Source organism: Diabrotica undecimpunctata, chromosome 7, assembly GCF_040954645.1.
Source record: "Diabrotica undecimpunctata isolate CICGRU chromosome 7, icDiaUnde3, whole genome shotgun sequence".
Classification (NCBI taxonomy): Eukaryota; Metazoa; Arthropoda; class Insecta; order Coleoptera; family Chrysomelidae; genus Diabrotica; species Diabrotica undecimpunctata.
In genome coordinates this window covers 156,567,631-156,588,937 of record NC_092809.1, presented here as the reverse complement: position 1 = coordinate 156,588,937, position 21,307 = coordinate 156,567,631, and the positions used below count along the sequence as shown (strand labels likewise).

The 21,307-nt window shown below is 32.4% G+C and overlaps 1 protein-coding gene across 1 annotated transcript in view; it reads right to left on the bottom strand.

The window, feature by feature from the left end:
* Positions 1-21,307, bottom strand: part of Syt7 (Synaptotagmin 7) — a 127,509-nt gene that overhangs the window by 50,397 nt on the left and 55,805 nt on the right. Inside the window, exons 3-4 of the mRNA XM_072538576.1 lie at positions 13,335-13,592; positions 548-716 (exon numbers count right to left, since the gene is read on the bottom strand). Coding sequence (XP_072394677.1) covers positions 548-716; positions 13,335-13,592 — 427 coding nt within the window. The remainder of the gene's footprint in view (positions 1-547; positions 717-13,334; positions 13,593-21,307) is intronic.

Sequence of the window (21,307 nt, the reverse complement as noted above, 5' to 3'; positions counted from 1 at the left end):
AAATTAAGCACAAAATTGTAATGAAATACTTAAATTTTATTTATATGTTCCGTTTCGTTACATATTTAAATTTATAAAATAGAAATCGATATTTTAAAACATAATTTTTCAATCGTTTGGCAACTTTGGAATTAGCGAGGAAACTTCGATTTACAATTCCGACCCAGAGATAGCCGTAAAACTGGTTTTTATTATTTTATTATTGGCGTTTCTGAGGGTAGTGCATTATGTGATAAGTTAGACAATATAATATAATTAACGTTGAAATAAAAGTGAGTGTACGCCACTGGATTTTCATACGTCTTTCCCAACTTCTCCGCCTTCAAACGATGAATCACTCTTCCGAATAGTGGAATTATAGTTTAAGCAAAAACCTTTCGTGAACTGGTTTCTCATGAAGAGTAAATCAACTTATAAAGAGTAAATATTATACTGCTATACTTTTTAATATTGGTACCTATGGTACATTTGACACTATGGTATTTGGTAGGATATGATTTTAATGATTAACAATTTTTAGTTTTATTCTTATAAATTTATTTCTTACCTGATTTTCCGTTGATATCTTTGGCTTTGAGGTTGCGTGCTTTGAGCAAAGTTAACGTCAAGATACTGTTACTAGGATGGTAGCAGAGAGAAGTTAACAGCTCACCGCATTTATCCTTCGCCGGAGGTTTCAGTGCCTTCCAAAACGATGGCTTTTCGCTCAAATCAACCTGAAAAGGAAAAGATATATATTATAAATATAATTTATTACCCATATTCATCATTAGATTATTCTAGATCATAATTAGTAAAGAAATTGATAAATGGTAACAGAATATTAGCCGGAAGAACATTAAATATGCACCTGTAACTAAAACTATTTATATTTGGCATATTAGTATAACGATTTAGATTTGGTGCAGGACTAATAAGAGGTTAACAAAAACACGAAAAAACGTATTACTATAAATACGTACCATATTCATAAATCAAATTAAATTAAAAATAAGCAAAGGATTTTTATAAACTGTAAATAATAGTCCATTTCAATTTGGGTCAGGAGAAATAAATAAAAAGACTTACAATCAATTTATTCTACCGCGGAAGATCGGTTTCGGACACTACTATGCATCCTACACTATGCATTTACTATGCATCCTCTGGTCTCCGGTACGGCAATATTAAATGCTGAAATTACAATAACCACTGTTAGGGTACTATCTGGTACAAAATATTTAACAATTATGCCAATATTATCATCATTCAATCTTCGCTTATCCACTGCTGGACATAGATCTCCCTCATAATTTTCCATCTATTTCGATCTTGTGCCTCTTGCATCCAATTCCTATGACAACGTTTTAGATCGTCAGTCCAACGTGTTGGTGGACGACGTCTGCTTCGGTAGGCATCATCTCTTGGTCTCCATTCCAGTATCCGCCAATATTATAGATGTACAGTTATTCTTCTTCTTAACGTGACCCATCCCTAAGGACATTGGCGATCATCATGGCCCATTTGACCCTATTTCCAGCCGTTCTGAAAAGTTTTATTGACGTTTTCCCCACTCCATTGTCTCAGATTCTTCAGCCAGGACGTGCGTCTTCTCCCCGGTCCTCTTTTGCCTTCCATCTTCCCTTGTATGACCAGCCGCATCAATTCGTATTTCTCGTTTCTTAGTATGTGACCAAAGTAGCTCATTTTTCTTTTATTTATAGTATTGAGTATTTCTTTATCTTTTTTTATCCTTCGTAGTGTGTCCGTATTTGTTATGTGTGGTGTCCAAGATATTTTCCACATTCTTCGATAACACCACCTTTCAAAGTTAATGAGTTTTTTCTCTGTCGCCCCTGTAATTGTCCAGGCCTCAACTCCATACAACAGGACAGAGAACAAGTCGCATCTCAATACTCTAGTTCTAATTTCGATGTTGAGTTTTCCATTGCATAATATTGCTTTCATCTTATTAAAAGCACTTCTAGCTATCTCAATACGCCGTTTTATTTCCGTACTTCTATCCCATTCTTATGGATAGGACGGAAGAAACTCTCTTGGTTGAGGAATTTGCGGCAGTGGACAGGTTTGACAGCGGACCAATTGCTACACGTAGCGCAAGACCGAGATCTGTATAAAAATATTATAAGCATGGTAGTCGCCGACGTTCCGTAGGGATATGGCACTCTAAGAAGAAGATCCCATTCTTCATTTAGTTCGCAACCTAAGTACTGATATCTGTACACCCTGCCTAAAAGTTTTCGTTTAGCATATATACTGTCTTCCTCAATCTTGTTCTTGATTACTACCATGATTTTTGTTTTATTTGTATTCAGTGCCATTCCATACCTTTCGCAGTATTGGGTAATGCGATCAACCAAGATCTGTAGTCCTTCTCTGCTGTCCTCAAGGAGTATTGTGTCATCTGCGAACCTAAGATTATTCAGAAGTGGCCCGTTAATAAATATGCCTTCATTTACGTCTTCTAATACCTCTTTAAACAATTCTTCTGAATACATATTAAAAAGCAAAGGGGAAAGCACACATCGTTGTCTTACTCCACGATTTATAGGTATTTCTTTCGATTTTTGTTGGTCTATTCGTATTATGGCTTTCTGATATCGGTATAGATTGGCAATTATTCTAACGTCTTCGTCATCTAATTCTGTGTTCTGCGGTATTTTTGCCATTTTTCGGTGTTGTACTTTGTTGAAAGCTGCTTTGAGGTCGACTAGACATACGAATACGTTGCAATTGACATCTCGACATTCTTCGATTAGTGTTTGTACAGTAAATAATGTATTTTGTAACAGACAGCACCCTAATATTGATAATTTGTATTTTTAGCATTTAGTTTGCCATATCGGAGATCTGAGGATGCATAGTAAATTTTGTACTATGCCAAACAGGTCGACCGTGGTAGAATAAACTGATTGCGAGTATTTTTTTAATTTTATATCTCTTTGCCCAAACTAAAATTAATAGGAAAGTTCAAAACCAGAAAAAATAAAACCTAAAATAAAATTAGTTTTACGAGAAGAGCACAAAAACGAAACATGAGATCCAACTGTCAACACAAATAAATATTAAAAAAGGGGTGAAAATATGTATAGAAGATAAAAATATGCTTTATTAACTTAAATATGCAACATTATTCAAAATAAAAATTCAAGCTTGTGTAAAATAGAAAAACCATCACTAAAAATAGTGATTTTGCCCACGTTTGTATGCAATAAGTTGATTATCTCTCTTTTAAGAGAACGAGTTAGCAATCGCGACATCAATCTAAGTATGTTGCTTATTACAGCATTATGATATCTAGTTTTATTTCTAGTTCCAAAGCCTGGTCCTTCATGTATTTATTCACATCCTCTCTTGTTTTATATCCATCTCCAGTCGAATAAGGTTTATTGATTGATCCGAAATTCCATATGGAACTAGATTTGGTAAGTTTGCCAAATGAACAAGCTGACTTTTGTCGAGTATATCAATTGTGAGACTCGCAAAAAATTTAGCTGAGATAATTTTGAACAAAATGTTTATTATCACTTTTTGTGTAGAATAAATCGTTTTCTTAGAAACAACACTTGAATAGACCGTCGATTTTGAATGTCAGTTACGCGCGCCTCTCTAAAATGAATCACTGTCAAACGATATCAAATTTTTATCGCTAAGTTGGTACAAGTTTTATTTAAAAGTAATTTCGCGCACGTAAATGACATTCACAATCACCCGTCGCTTCAACCATTGTTTCTAAGAGAACGCTTCATTCTACACAAAAATAATACTAAACATTTTTGTCAAAATGATCTCAGTTACATTTTTTATTTAAAACAGTTTTTTCTACGGCCCACAGATTTTTGGTAAATAGATATTTTACGTTTTCCCTCTACGAGGTGGCGTTTTAGGGGAAAGCTGGAGGATAAAAGTAATAAATTTTTTTTCATCTTTTTGGAGCATAAAATTCACATTTTCAGCAAAATTCAGCTTGTTCGTATAATCTTTAGAGATTCAAAGGCATTTTCATCTCTAACGATTGAAGTAAAAAAGAGAAATATTGGACAGACAAGAGCCATTATGTAGCATCACAGAAGATGTGGCAAAAAAATTCAAACCTTGCTGAAAAAGAGTAATATTAATATATAGGGAGCAGTTCAAGGTCAAAATCAGCTATAGGAATATAGTCATTAGTAATACTGATAGGAGGCAATTATTCTAGTTTGAGGAATGTTACCAGACTAGAACTGAAGGAAATTACGGAATTAATGACCAAAAAAGGCAACAAAAAACTCTTCACTACATAGGTAGAGCGAATAAACGACGGAGCAGAAAATACGAAAAGAAGACAAAACTCCTTATACTTCCAGTGAAAGAGTTGTTGGGTTTTATTATTGTCAGAATGTTGCAGATGTCAAAAATATATAAATGCTCAAAAGCGTGGAGGAAGACCCAGTTCTTCGAAATTTAGTGCGCGCTCAATAGAATCTCAGTCAATCTAAGGTATGATGGAAGCAATCACCTTTTAATATTTATACTTAACAACAAAAGACTGTGTGCAGGAGAGGCGTGTAGCAGTAGTACTCGAACTTCTTCTTCTTCAGATGCAAATCCACTAATGGATGTTAGCGATCACATTTTCCATTAATTCTCTATTTCTTGCAATATGTATCAGAGATTGTATGTCGTTAATCCCTGCCCATTGCCTTATGTTTCGGAGCCAGGACATTTTCTTGCGTCCCATTCCTATCTTGCCTTCAATTTTACCCTCGATTATAAGTTGGAGGAACTGGTATTTTTCATTTCGCATGATGTGACCTAGATACGCCGTTTTCCTTTTCTTGATGGTTTCGAAAAGTTGGCGTTCTTGGTTTATTCTTTTAAGGACATCTATATTTGTGATTTTCGCTGTCCATGCTATTTTTAGGATACGGCGATAGAGCCACATTTCGAAAGCTTCTAATCTGTTTATATCCCTCGTTTTGAGTGTTCAGCCCTCTAGGCCATATAGCAGCACTGACCACACGTAGCACTTAGTAAACCTTAGTTTCAGTTGAAGATCGAGCTCTGAACAAGTCAGTACCTTCTTGAATTTTACGAAAGCTTGTCGAGCTTGCTCAATGCGACATTTTACTTCCCTGTCCGATGTCCAGTCTTCAAAAAGCCACGATCCCAGGTATTTAAATTTACTCACTCTTTCAATGAACTTAGTATTCAGTGTTATGGTGGAGTTTTCAAGTGCATCCAAGTTTCTGGAGATGATCATAAATTTGGTTTTTTTGGTATTAATCTCTAATTCCATTCGCTTACTGTATTCTCCGATTATAGTGACAAGTTATTGAAGATCGACTATGTTGTCACAAATTAAGACACCATCATCAGCATGTTGTATGTTGTTGATCAATACTCCATTCACTTTGATTCCCATCTTTGCATCCTCCAAAGACTCTTGAAATATGGCTTCCGAATAAATGTTAAATAAAAGAGGGGAAAGCACACATCCCTGTCGAACGCCCCTTCTTATATGTATGGGTTTGGATATAGAATTGTCTATTTTTAACTGTGCCGTTTGATGCCAGTACAAGTTTTCAATGCATCTTATGTCTTTTTGGTCTATATCAACTTTCTTGAGGATCTGCATTAACTTGTGGTGTTGGACACGATCAAACGCTTTTTGGTAATCTAAGTACTCGAACAATGTGTAGCAAATATGATATTGCTACATGCATGTGTATTGACTGCAATTATACTTTTCATATGAAGACATTATAATATAAATTTCATTGTGTTTCTTAAGAATTTATTTTATTTTAGTTACGGTACCGTAATGACCTAGCATTACATTTATATAACACATATTTTTTTGTTAGTTAATGAGTTTTTGGTTTAAAAAATTGTTAATTTGTCTATTATTATTCATTTTTAATAAATATATATTAGTTTCTTTAATAAAAAAAAAAAAAAATAAATCGGGTCATAATGGGTTAAGGTTGATCTGAACCCTCCAAAAGACAAACTCCAAAGGTATATATGATGACTAGAAGTATTTTGACAACTTTTAAGCAAACTTCATGTTTTCGTTTTTGAAAAAACTCAAAAAAACTACTTTTTTCCAAGTATAAAGCGGGAAAACCAAACATAGGATTTTGTTAATTTTTTTACAGCATCAAGATATAATTATAAGAAATACTTATGAATTTTTTGAAAATTTTTGAATTTACAGTTTTGTACCAATAGGAAAAGATAATATGTTTCGGCTTATAATAAAGTTACCGGTAAGAAACCGAAAGTTTTTAACATAATATAAAACTGTAAAAGTGGAAAATATTTGCAATAAAACGTTAAATATTTTTTCCTAAACATATTACTCAAAATGTTTACAGATTAGTTGTTTCTAGAAGTGAACGATCCCAATTTTTGCGCCCCTCGAAAGTTAGTGTGGCTGTCGCGGCACCCGTGGAAAACGCTGTGGCCACGCCTATGCACACGACACTAACAAACAGAATCATATATAAATTTGAAGCAATTTTAAAATCACCATATGAATATAAATATCAAAGACCACAACCATGATTTTAACAAAAGACTGCTCATAAACTGACAAAATTAAATATTCTTGATATATTAAAACATTCCCGGCTATCTTTTATAAAAAATAATAGAATAAAAACGAAACAATTTCTGAAATTACATATTATTGATTTAAGTATTAGCTTAATACAAAATCAATGATTTGCTATAAAGTGTTATTCGTAAAATAAAAAAAAGTAATGAGAATAAAACACAAAGTGCATGTATGAAAGTAAATTGCTTTCTTATTTAACATATAAATTATAAAGAACGTTAATTCTTTATAAACTGGCTTTATAATGAACTGTTTAAGTATTTTCATCTTTCCGCTACTACGCTCCTTTATATTTTCCCGGGTTCTTTTTATCTTGTTTAACAAAGGATCCATGTAAAGTTTTAGTTGGAAATATGTAGCTATTAACATTTTATTACTATCATGCGGCAACTTTAAGTTAAAATTAGTCAGGATGTATTGGTCTATTTTTAAAATGTTCTATTTTATAATTACTAGAAATGTATATTAATCCAAAAATAAGTATTATATTTTATTTTAACTATTTACGCTTACATAAATTTGAATTTTTTACGCGAGAGGGTAAGAAATAAATAATACACATTGACTCTATAGGGAAAATCTACAATAACAATGAGGTCGCTATAATTAATGATATCAAAATCTTATTCTTTTTTTCTTTTTCTTTTTCTTTTTATGTAGACATGACTCTGTCTGTTTTTCAACGTGCCTCCAGTAAGTTGTCGTTCCATCGTTTTCGTGGTCTTCCTACCGATCGTCTGCCTATTAAGAAACCGTCTCTTGCCGTCTTTACTACTGTATTTGTTGCCATTCGGCTTATATGATCGTTCCATTGTACTATTTTATTTCTTACCCAGTTCTTGATGTTCTCCACCTTGCATCTACTTAGTATATCTGTACTTCTAGCTCTGTCCCATAGTGTCTTACCATAAATTTTTCTAAGCGGTTTCATCTCTGCTGTTTCTAACATCCTTTTTGTCCCCTCTGTGTCAGGTCGTATTTCTGCTGTATGTCATTACTGGTCTAATGACTGTTTTGTAAATTCTGCCTTTTATTTCTTTCCTGATAATTTTATTTCTCCATATTGTTTCATTCAGGCAACCTGCGGCTATGTTTGCTCTATTCACTTGATCTTCCACTGCAGTTTCCAGCTTTTCGTAGCTAGATAATGTGATGCCTAGATATTTAAACTCCATCACTTGTTCTATCTGACCTTCCAGCTCCAATTTACATTTTAGTAAATTTGCTGTTAAAGTTCATTCGTTTAGCAAATTCCCATCTGTCAACAAACGCACGTATTGATATTCGCCGTCTCATTTGTCAAGTGGCTATTAAATATAATTTATTGCCTTAAGCCAGACAGATTCTCATGTTACAGATCCAAACTTGCCAGCATGTTTAAATTTAAATTGTATCGTGTTGATTTTTAAGTTAATATATTGTGTTTAATTTAGGTTATAGCTATTGTTAAGTTATTTACTGGTCGTGTTATTTTTTAGAGTTTAGTTTAATTGTGATTTAAAGATTAAATTTCCAGAAATTCTTACACTAATAGTTTCAAAGGTAAATATTTTAAAAAATCATATGATACACATCAGTACGACCCTGTTTGGCTTTCACGTGCTTCTGTTGACAATTGGTAATACGTAAAATGAATGTAGTTTATAAGCATGCATTTTGTCTTTTTGGGGAAATTAACATGTTAAAAATTTTCTGGCTGTTATATTAAATTTGTGCAGCATACGTTGTAAATCATTTTTACTTTGAGAGTGTAGTATTGCGTTATTTGCACAGCAGATTATTTTAAGTTGTTTTTCTCCCATTTGATATCCTTTTTTTAGTTCTTACCGTTTTTATTATTTCATCTATAATCAGGTTGAACAATAGAGGACTCAACAATAGAGAAATCTCAGTCTCTTATCCCATTGACAGCTTCAATAGGGCCGTTTAGTTCTGTTTCTACCTTTACTTTTATTGTGCTGTTTTAGTACATAAAGGCATAGAGGCATCTCTCTTGCGTACAATAAGTGGATAACGTCAAATGCCTTCTTAAAGTACACGAAACATAGATATGCCGATTTGTTGTATTCTAGTGATTTCTCTTGCACTTGCCTTATTATAGATATAGCGTCGAAGCATGATCTTTCCCACTTAAAACCTCTTGTTCTTCTGCTAGTGTTATAATTTCATTTAACAATTGTTAATTTTAGTGTTGTGCTTAACAAATTAATTCATCTGTAATTTTCCAGTTGTCCTAATTGTCTCCCTTTTTGAAGAGAGGTATTAGGATTCTTGGGAATTCTGTTTTGTTCTATTATTTTCTGGATTAGTTTTAATAGCTGTTTGGTTAGATCTGGTCCTCCGTACTTTAAGAGTTCGTTGGGTATTCTGTCCTCTCCTGGCGATTTTCTATCTTTTAATTTCCTTAATGCTTTCTTTACCCATTCCTTCTCAATATTTATTTCTTCGTTGGTGGTCACCTCTGATGTTGGTGGTTTATTACCGTCACCTTTAGCAAATAGCGATCGAAAATAGTCTACCCATGTTTCCTTATAAATCTGTTTCGTTTTTATTAGTTCATTTATTCCTTTTCTTTTTTATCTAGTCATTCTCCATACTTCTTTTTGTGTTCCGTAGACGTTCTATTCCATCTGTTTTGAGAATCTCTGCCAGTGTTCCCTTTTTATTTGTTTAACCAAAGTATTAGTTTATAGTGGTTATATGCCTGTTGTGTTTGTTGTGTTATGTATTGTAAAAAGGCTTTCTTCTTTTCTTTAGACCATGGTGTTTTCTTTTTTGATATGTTAGTGTTCGTTACTTTCCTTTCTCCAAGTGATTCTGTTGCCACATTAATTATTTTATTTTTGAGTTTTCCCAGCGTTACTTGATGTTATCGTTTTCTAATATTTTATTCCCAGCCATCTTCCCTGATATTCTTTTTCTGTATATAAAAGTATTCCGTGGATTCCGTAGATTTAGTCTTTCGACTTTGATTTTTGTTTTTGTTGACGCCGCACTCTTGAGTGTGAAGTATTTTATGATCAGTAGTCTTATTTTACATAGTGGCTATGGTCGCTACCTACATCTGCTGAGTAAAGGCATCTTACGTCGATTATTTTCGATGGATGTATATCTCTGTTGGTTGTAACATAATCTATCATAAATCTTTTGTCCACTGTGTTATTCTAAGTTCGATATTCGTGCAGAAGTTTATTATAAGTTCTCCATTTTCATTTTTAACATTTTTCTTATGTTTTTCCTTTTTTTTAATGGCTTTATTGGTCCATTCAGTCACGATATATTATAAATACTGTTTGCTACAATATTAAATATACGGATACTATATACATATGCGCACATACATATATAGGTATTGTTAAATAAATATAAAAAAAATACAAAAAGGACGTGGAAACATTAAATTGACCAGTATTTAAACTCGTCATTCAGGGCCCTAACCAACTTAAATTAATTTACAGATAATGTTAATAATAATACTAAATGCTAATACTAAATACTAATACTAAATACTGATAAATAGTAATCTTTTTTCACAGCGCTAAGACATAAACCTGGTTCAACACCTCGGAGGTTTAGGCCTTCTTTGTGAATGGTTTTTTTTTCTTTTTTTAATTTTAGTTTTAATACAATTTTTTTAAATATTTTATTTATATATATTTTTTTAAATTTTATTTATATATATATTTTTTTTTCTATTTTTCCTTTTTTTTTTCTTTTTTCTGTTTTTTTTTGTTTTTTTTTATTATTTTTACCTTTTTATATAAATAAATTTTTTTTGTTTTTATTTTTTAAATAACAATTTTCATATTTTACAGGGTGGTACTTAATATTACACAAGAATAACCATGAAAAACAATAATTGCTAAACACATTCAAGCCGACTCATTCATACAATTTAGAATTTTTTCTTAGTCCTTTTTAAAAATTCGCAAATAATTTGTTGTATTTTATAGTTTCGTCGAGACAAGTATAAAAGAGAAGTTTGATTTTGTGGTAAAGGTATTTGTTCTTAAATCAGAGTGTGCATCAAATACTTAACTGCATCATCATTATGCTTGCATCCAAACAGCCAATGATTAATATCATCAGCATAACCATTGCAATCACAAAGTTCTGATTCGGATAGATTTAGTCTATAGAGGTATGTCTTGACAGTGGCGTGGTTAAAGAGACATCCAACAAACATGGAATATATATTTCTATTGGGGTAACTTCTTACGTCAAACGGCTTAGTAGGTAAAACTGATGAATGTTTGTATAAAGATTATTGCTTCGATTACAGAAAGCATACCATTTAATTTCCCAATTTTGTTTTAGACTTTTCTTGCAAGTGGCTGTTAGATCGCTTCTATCTAGCCAAGTTATTTCTGATCCTTTTAAGATTGCCTCTTTAGCATAAAAATCTGCTTTGAGGTTAGCGGAAATACCAAAGTGTCCCTTTACCCAGGCAAAATTTACAGTAGTAGGTTCTTCCAGCAGCTTTAGTTGGTTTTCTAAAATTTTAACGACAAGACTATTTTTATATAAATGTTAACGAGAGTGTTCTAAAGCTAATAACGCAGACATTGAATCTGACATAATTACAACTTGGTGGTTAGAAATTTTTTTGTTGACAGCCCATTCTAGAGCTTTATTAATTGCGAACATTTCTTCAGAGTATATAGAGCATTGTTTATATAACTTAAACATTAGGGATTTTTTGTCATCCGGAATATACTTATACAGCACAACCGACTCCCAATCTTGATTTAGAAACATCCGTGAAAATTCTGCATGGACTATTAAGCTTGGCTGACTGATGCTGAAAATCAACTGGATTCTCATTGTCAAAATTGGCAAACCAAACATTGACTTTGGCATAAGAAACATTGAAATTTGATTGAAAGAAAGTTAAGTCACACGGAGTGTTTAGACGCTGAGAAACGTTAGGATATGCCACTGTCAGAATAGGAGAATTCCTGTTATGCCACCATAGATTAGAAACAGAAATATCACATATTTTTTGTAGTAGCTCAGTTTGATTGTAAGACTGGCATTTGAGAATAAATTTTTCAGCTAAAAATAGTCTTCTTAAATGTAAGGGAGGTTCCATAGATTCGGCTAGAAGATTCTCTGTAGGTGATGTTTTTCCTTAATTCTGGGTATTACTTGATTGATTATTCGAGCGTTAAAATCACCAATATTACCATCTTCCCTCTGACTTGATCTACTACTACAAAAAACGTTTCCTTTATTGTTTAAGACTTGTTATTTTCTGGGCCGCATACTTCGATGATGTTCAGGTCTTGCTTCTCTATTCTTATCTTTGCTGTTATAATCCTTTTTGATAAATATTTACATTCTTTGATGTGATTTTGGTACTTTTGGTGTATTAGTAAGGCATCACCTTCTTTGGCCCTGTTTTCTTTTGCTACTCCACTGTAGATTAGTATGTATTCACCTAATTTTGATTGTCCTTTTCCTTTCTTTTTTGTTTTCTGTAGAGCGTAAATGTCTATTTCTTTCTCTTTTAGCACATGGGTTATTTCTTGGTCCCTTGAGTTGAGTGATCTAATATTTTAAGTAATAATTCTCATCTGGGTTTTGAATGTTTTTCGCTTGTCCTTATTTCTTGTCGTGGTAGTCTTCATAGTATCAATCCGTTTCCGAGGCTGTATATTGTTTATTTGAGCCGTTTTCACGACTGATAGGTTGCTAACCTTACCAATAACAATCAAAATAATATGAAAATGTAAAACAAAAATGTAGTAAGTTACATGTTAGAGTCATTGATGTTTTATTGCGATTTTTTTAAAGCAAATATTCGAACAGATAAAAGACATGAAAATGTAAATCTGTAAGTAAGAATTTAATTCAAAACAAGCAAGTTATACTGGATAAAAAAAATATTAAATGCTGAGTTAATTTTTGTTATAGTTTACGAGCAGGATCGGAGTGGTTCAAAACAAAGGCGCCATCCTTAACTCTAAATGGGAGGCGTCCTGTCTCAAGTTTTTTAAATCAAACTTTTTGAAATCCTAATGCATGTAAATTAAATCAATATTATTTGTGCAATTTTCATTTAAATCCATAAACTTTAGTATCATCCAAGGCAAGGAGTTTGTCACTGTCCCTAATACTTCTTTAAACTCTTGTATTCCCTGGATACTCCAATAAATTTATTAACCGCTTGTACAAAAGAATTTACTCTTTTAAAAAATATGTAACAGATAGTGGTTATTGGTAATCAATAGAACTCTGTTGCTGATTTTTTTTTTTAGATTTTTTGCTGTAAGGGTCGTGTAAATCTGATGATTAATATGAATTTCGGTTGACAGCATTGACTACTCGCGCATGCTTAGTTTCTAGAACTTTGTTATCAGTAGTTTTATACTGTCAAAGTCCCAAAATATTTCTCTTAATATTGCTATGTAAATATTTCTTTCTTGACAAATATAATCTAGCCCCATTATATTTACCTTATCAAAAAGTTGAGTTTTCATTAAATGTCTTAATATTTTTTATTACCTCATAAATCTCTCAAATTTTTATTACTTCAGACCCTTGCATATATAAAAAAGATTATTTACATAATATCTCTGGCACAAAAACGGGGCGAAGAGAAATAACACTTTATCAATGACAATACAACTCTAGAAGGTATAGTTTGATAGTTTAGTTTGGTAGATAATTACTTAAGTGGTTGATGTAACTTAATTTTTTTTTCGAAATAAAAACAATTAAATGTTCTTACCTGACATAGTGGTAGAAAGACCTCTCCGATCGAGTCATCTCTGGAGAATCTGTCATAGTCAAAAACGTGCAAATGCAATACCCTCGACTGCAGTTTTTGAATTGGAAATCCTTCGAAATAAAACGTTTCGTTCCATCGGGGATTCAACGTTCGTCGCTTAATTTTTGTCTCTAGTCGATGTTTCTTGTCAGGCAACAACGTCACCCGAACGTAGGGGTCGCTAGTGCCTGACAGATCCTTTGCTGGCAGATCTTTACCCTGAAACAAAACAGTTAATATAAAATATGTGTTCGCAAAGAAATAGTCATCGAAACATTTGCACTGTTTCATGTTATTCTTATTTATTTTTATAACCATGATTATATATCTGTGATCCGCAAGTTCCTGTCTTGCTGATTTGGATTGTCCAAGATTAGGTCTGTTATATACCAGATATTTCCACAGTTAATTTACATAACGTTTTGAATAGGTTATTTTGTAATTTCATAAAATTCTGATGACTGAGATTGAACCTCAGTGGTTGAGAGAAACGATATTATACAACGAACAGCATACTGCAGACTTAAGAGAGGTTGATAATTGTAGTTGCAGACAAAACATAATGAACGAAAAATTCCAGAACATGTCTATAAATCTCAATAACAATATACCTTTAAAAATCACTGGCTGCGAATGCATACATTAATTGCTGTTCTAGGTAGTGTCTAGGAAGTAAATTAGCAAACCTTTCAAAGTAATTTACCTAGTACAGTTTCTCTATACTTAAACTACTAAATTGTAGGTGCCGTATATATCTGAATACCTAATAGTTCACAAAATAGACATAGGAGGACAGACTTAGGGCTACATTAGATCTAGCACAAGAAAAAGAAAACCTAAAGTACAGGTTCAGACATGATAATGGCATTATTAGAGCTATTCTCTTAGATCCAATACTGTTTTCTATTTACAGATTGTTGGACTTTTATAATCCAACACAAATTTAGGCCATCCTTAATAAACTTTGTTTCTCATAATATATATATTCATAATAAAATGTCTTTCATCGTGGTAGGTTAATATTATGCCGGTCAGATAGCCAAGCGGGCTGGGCGGCCGGCTTCTCATTTGCTTCACTGCGAGTGGTTCAGTGGATGTGGGTTCGGTCCCCAGCTCGGTGTACAGAAAAACAAAAAGTCTAACGCAGCAGTTTAAAATTCTAGATGAATCTGCGGCTTAGACTAGAATAATGCTGGTGTCTATGGTGGCCTATGGTGAAGCAGTACGGCAAGAGATAAGGACTTGCGGCTCGGTGATACTCCTCCATAGATCCCTACCGGAAGGGCGTGACGCCTAAAATACCGGGTATATATATATATAGGTTAATATTATTCTGCTCGTTTTTTGTATACAATATTAATCGATACCCCACCCGACAAGTTGAGCTGTTTTCTCTTTCCTGTCTTCCAAAAACAATATTTCTTAAATGCTTAATCCCATCAAAAAATTTCACTACAAGTTTATTGAGTGTTCTTACCTTTCAAGTATTTAGGGAAATTAATAAAATTGGGTGATCTATAGAGAACTTCCATTTATATTATATTATATTAATTATAATAATAATAAATAACATTAATATAATTATATACATTACCATATACATATATAACAGGAACGTTTGTACTATATTACGATGAACATTTCACGTTCGCCCCTTGTTTTTGGAATGTTTTTTTAAGAGAAAAAAAAACAATTTACTTTTTTAGTAATATATTGTTTTAAATATATTTATTGATATCGAAACGGCAAGGCAAATGAATACGTCCATAGACAACGAAAAAATAAATACAAAAGAAAGGCAATAATCCAAGGATATAATAAAACTTGGGACATGGAATGTGAGAGGTACTTATGAGCAGGGAGCTTTAAGAAACTTAGACCAAATTATGAAAAAATATACAATAGATCTCCTTGTCCTTAAAGAAACGAAACAACTGTAAATGAAATAATAAAAATAGGAAAGAGTACACTGTTTAAGAAGGGGGAGACCAAGAGATATTTTGGAGTGGGATTCGTGGAGACGCAGAAAGTAAACAAAGCAGTTAAAAATTTTCAACCGATATCAGACAGAATATGTTACTTGAGAGTTAGAAACCAAAACAGAGTTCTACAAAAAGCTAAGCATCCTAATAGGGAATATACAGAAATACGATATAAAGATAATCATTGATGACATGAATGCAAAAGTCGGAAAAGAAGAAATATATAGAAGAATAACAGGTGGACGAAGTTTACATAAGGCATCAAATGAAAACGGGAAAAAGTTAATAGCATTTGCTACAGAGAACAAAATGAAGATAGCTAGTACAAGGTTTGATTACAAAGACATTCATAAGGTAACATGGACTTCTCCGGATGGAAAAATAAAAAATTAAATAGATCATGTCCTAATTGAAAGCAAACATGATAAGGTAATAATCGATTGCAGGAGTTACAGAGGGGCAGATACCAACAGTGACTATACACTTATAATAGCAAAACTAAAACAAGAACTATCAATAATACTAAAACCTGTTAGAGAGAGATTAAATTACCAATTAGAGCGCCTTTAAGAGAAGCATGTTGTAAACAGACTAGAGGAAGAAATAAATAAAAAACTAGAGAATCCAGTCAAACAAGAGATAGATGAAGAGTGGCGCAGACCATACAGACGGCCATGTCGGACGCAGAGGAAACGTGTATAGGAAGAGACCATATAAAAAGACGGCAAGACTGGTTCGATGAAGAATGTAGCAATGTTTTGTCAAAAAGAAACAGGGCAAAACTACAAAGAAATAAAGAAAATACCCAAAATGTGATCGGAAACTATATAGCAAAAAGAAGGGAAGTGAAAAGAATTCGCAGAAAAAAGAAAAGAGAACAGCTAGAAAAACAATTAAAAAACATAGAAGAAGCCTACATAACCAAAGAGGTAAAGAATTTCTACCAAGAAGCTAAGAAATCCAACACAAAGAATAATCCACAGTATTGCAGAAACAAAGAAGGCTTACTTCTAGGTGAAACAACAATCCTTTATTATTTTAACAATATTGTTATTTTTTTGGTAAGTTCTTATTTACCCAATTCTGTGAATGTCGTAGAAGAGGAGATTGACATTTTTGTATTGCTCACGACATTAGGAAGGAAAAAGTCCAATGTTGTGTATCCAAAATGTAATTTTTTAAACCTTCAAAAGGGTGTAAGTCGCATGAATTATACTGTCCTTTAAGTTTTATTATTTTTTTATTTTATTTCTCAATGCTTTTTCAGGATGCGACACAACATTGGTGGCTTACAAGATCGGCAAACTTAAATTCATCAAAATTTTATAGAAACATCCTTTAGTTAGCTAGCGGAGTAAGCTGGAGGAACAGCATTATTTCTGTGAGAAAGCTGATCCATCTTTGTTCACTGTCATTGGCAAACGTTTTTTCGTCTTTTTATATGGTGGAAATAAAAATGATTCTTTAACAGCATGAGATACAAACGATTCACCAAGCTAGTGACCAAAATTACATTTAACTTATAATCGCTTCCGCCAACACAATATGCAGCTTTTTTCCACAGTGTTAGAGTTTATCACCAGAAAACACTGCAATCCTAAAGATTAAAGCTGGAAAAAGCATAAAACAATTTGGACACAAATCAAAACTTTCAAAATCCAAACCCCCGAACTTATGAAATTGATTTTTAGCATATGCAAGGGAAGCTGTGAAAGTATGGGTGGTTGTTAACAAGTAGACCTCAAATACTCTGCAGTGTGCTTCAATTGTTATGGCGAGACCTGCAGTGATATCACGGAAATATTAAAATTAATCGAAGAATTTGAAAAATTCGAAAAAATTCGCGTTCTTTCGCAAATATTCACCTTCGATACTGAATTGGATCCTGAACCACAGACTGCACCATCGAAGAAAATGAAAAAACAATAACTGAAACAAATTTTTAAATACAGGAAATTTCCAGTGAATTAGGCCTAATAGGGATACCACTTAAAAAAACGCGCCTCTAGACTCCAGCTCACAGGTGGTCGGAAAAAAGGTCGATAAAAAACTGCTCATACCATGAGAATGTTAACAAAATAATAAATTATGTGAATAAAAAAATATATAATAAAAAACAAAGCCTAATGGTTCGTTTTTATCGTATTCTATAAGTATTCAAGAAGTGGGTCAACTTCGGAGTGCTGTAAAACATAGAGAAATTAATGAAATTAAACACATTTGTAATGAAAATTATATTGAAAACATTCTATAATGCTGCTCTGATGTCTTTTATTCCAAAAAGAGAAAAAGTTATAAGATCCAAAAGACTATTTGGTTAAAAATGTTTGGTGAAACGTAAAAAAACTGTCAAAGTGTTTAGACGCATTTCAAAGTTTCTCTTAAAAATTTAAATATTTAAACGATTATTTCTTCAGTTCTGAACATGTAAATAGTGAATTATATTAAAATCAAAATCATGTTCGAGTCTAATCTAAAATAGCTCGCAAAGAAGTTAATTTTATAGTGGTTTAATAACTTAAGAAAAGTAATTAAGTATAAAAGTGAAAGTGATTTGTATACTGAATATTGGAATCGTGAGTAGATAAAATATACTTTTTTCATCTATTTGGATTTATATATTTAAGTAAACAACTGCAATCAGTTATAAGTATTATCCAATTTACATGAACTGGTATCACAACGAAAGCTGTAAAACAGCATCGGTTTTAGTCGGATTTTAAAATCCATTTAAAAGATGTCATCTTCCAATCAGCTACCACAAAATGCATCATACTCTAAAGCAGTTAGTCAACCACGTAGTATATTAATTCCAAGCAGAGATCAAGCTATTTTGTTTAACACTCTAGAGAATTGTACAATTAATGACTATCTTGAAGGATTGAGTCAGCATATAGAACCGAAAAATATAATTTTCGCATCCCGTATATCAAACGGTAGAATATGCATATATCTATCATCCAAAAACCTAGTAGATAAATTCATAGCAGAAACAAAGAAAATAATAGTAAATGGAAATATACTAGAAGCGAGAAGATTAATAACTCCATCAGTCCGCTTAATTCTGTCCAATGTATTTCCAAGCATACCTTCTAACATAATAATGGACGAATTAATAAAACTAGGTTTAAATCCTCTCTCAGACATATTATATCTACGGATAGGAGCAATAAATCCTGCCTTTAGTCATATTCTAAGCTTCCGAAGACAAATTTTCGTTTCACCTTTTCCAGACAACTTTGTACTACCTGAATCTTTTATTATCGAGTTGGAACAAACATCATACCGCATATTTATAGCCCAAAACGAAAATTGTTTCAAATGCAAATTAACTGGACACCAGGCAGCTAATTGTCCAAATATTTCACCTTCTAACCATCCTCACAATGATAGTGCAATGCAAACAGAAATAAGACAAAATTCATCAATAAATCATACTCAACAAGATAATCTACAAAATACTCCCGCAATCTCAAATACCACTCCCTCCACACTTACTACGTCTTCTCAAACCACATTACAAAGAGTAGTAATCCCAAATTTATCAATAAACCAAACCCAACAGTGCTCACTACAAAATACATCCATACATTTGACCACTTCTTCAGTTAACACTACAATCGCAGCACCTACATCGTCTGAGTCATCCTCTAATACCCAAAAACATAAATCAACCTTACCCGAAACAAGTCAACACTTACCTCCAAATAAAAATACACATTTGAATTCTTACGAACCCCAAGTAACTTCGAACAAAGCAACCGGAAAAAGAACCCTAGAGGATGCAATCACGCCACCCTCCGAAGAAAACTTTGAAAAACCTAAGCTTCAATTAAAGAAAAAAACCAAAACTGATGACAAAAACTTAAAAAATGATATACCAAATCTCCAAACATTATTGGAACCAGTTAGAGAATATGTAGAAAGGGAAAAGCAATTGTTAAGCTTCGATCAAGTAGTGGATCTATTCGAAAATATACAAGGATCAAAAGACATAATCAGCGTAACAAAATTGTACTCAGAAGACTCTTATGTACTTATAAAGTTTCTAACGGAATTACATTCATACTACATCGACAAAAGAATGAAAACCATAAGCACCAAATTAATACGAAAACTTGGCAAACACATAGGTTTACTCTCTACAGTGAAAACTTCATTATCGGAAGAAGATTCCGACTCATCGGTAAATAATTCCTCTAAAGAATAATAATATCACTGTTGACTTCATGTCTGTTCCATCACAAGTCTTAGGAAAAAACATGAATATTAAAAAACACAATAAGTTATCTTAAAGACTCAGAACTGTATCAATTATTGTAATTTTTTCTACCTTTACCTGTATTATATTTTTTAGGTCGCTAATAACCCTTGTGGTTGCAGCGTAAATAAATAAAAAAAAAATGTTTGGTAATTTTTGTTAATAAGTTTTTTAATTTTCATTTTACTATAAAAAGTAATAGAAATAAAGTTGTAGACAATTTAATTTGCCACAAATAATGTCTAATCCATTTTTTTTGTGGTTTTTTAAAACTGTGGAAATAGATTTCCGAACTAGAAGTCTCAACATCAAATAAAACATTTCTATATAATAATCTAAATACTAAATATAAAATGCTACAAAAAATATCTTGAGAACTATATTAAACTTTCCAATAAATATTAAATTTTTTAATATATATTAATCACTGAAACTTTTTCAATCAATATGATACAGCGATAAGAATGACTTTTATGGATAATATATTTGATCTATTTTTAGGCTTTTCAATTCAGCGTGTGTATACCTACAAAAGAACCCGTTATGATTTATAGACAATTCTTTTTGTGATAAAAACTTCCATTTTGGCTTTTGGTTTTGTCGTGTCGTCGAAAGGGCAAACAACCTTCGTTAATGGAAACCGATCAATGAGCAATCAGGTGTACGATAACTCTCGCCCGCTTGCAAGGTAATTTTTTTGCACTTCGCTGATTAATCGATCTGGAGTAACGCTCTCAATTTTTCCTCCGTTGTTTTTGGTCGTGAAATATTTCATAACTGGCAATTATTTTTTTAAAATGTCATGTCTGTTTCAGACAAAAACAAATTTCCTGCCAAAAACAATCAATTGTAATGGCAACGACAACCTTTGTATTCGAAGTTAAAAAATACTAACGATTTAATTTTAAGAATTGGACATAATAAGAAAGTATTTATACATTTTGTTTAAAAGCTACCCATCTGTGGAATATCGTTTTGCAATTTTTTTGGTTTGTATAGGGAAAAATTATATTTGATGTTAACTATACGTGGATGGAGATACACTCTGGGCCAAAATTAACCGGCCACCTTAAAAATGGGTAATTTTTGATTTCTTATATCTCCTAAACCTGTTGTCCGATTTAAGTGATTATTTTAAAATGTTATAGCCTTATTCCTTGACAATACCTTTGTGTGTCTATCAAACTGTGTTTTTTTTCTTAAAGTTTGCATCACCCTGTGGAATATTCTAGCATTTGTAGAATACTGAAATTAAATCGTAACTATAGCCTCATACTTTCTTAACATTTTGTTTTTTGATTGATTCAGTTATGTTGGATAATACAAAAGTTAGATGCTTTAACAACTAGACATGTTTTTTATTAATTTTTATCTCCGCGGAAGAGAAAAAATAATCTTTTTGAAAGAAAGTCATTTGTTACAGTAAAATTAACAAAAAAATTACAAACAAATCATCAATATTTTGGAAATCAAAATATACTTGAAAAAAAAAAGTGGGTATCAATAATGGGTGTTGCCGCTTCTAGCCCTTAGAACTTCTTGGAGCCGGTTTGGCAACCCATTTACGATATCCTGGATATCAGATTGGGGGACATTGTGCCACTCCTCTACCGCAGCTGTCTTCAGCTCTTCAGGAGAAACTTTTCTCCTGAAAAAACACAGTACATAATATTCAGCAAACGGAAAAATTT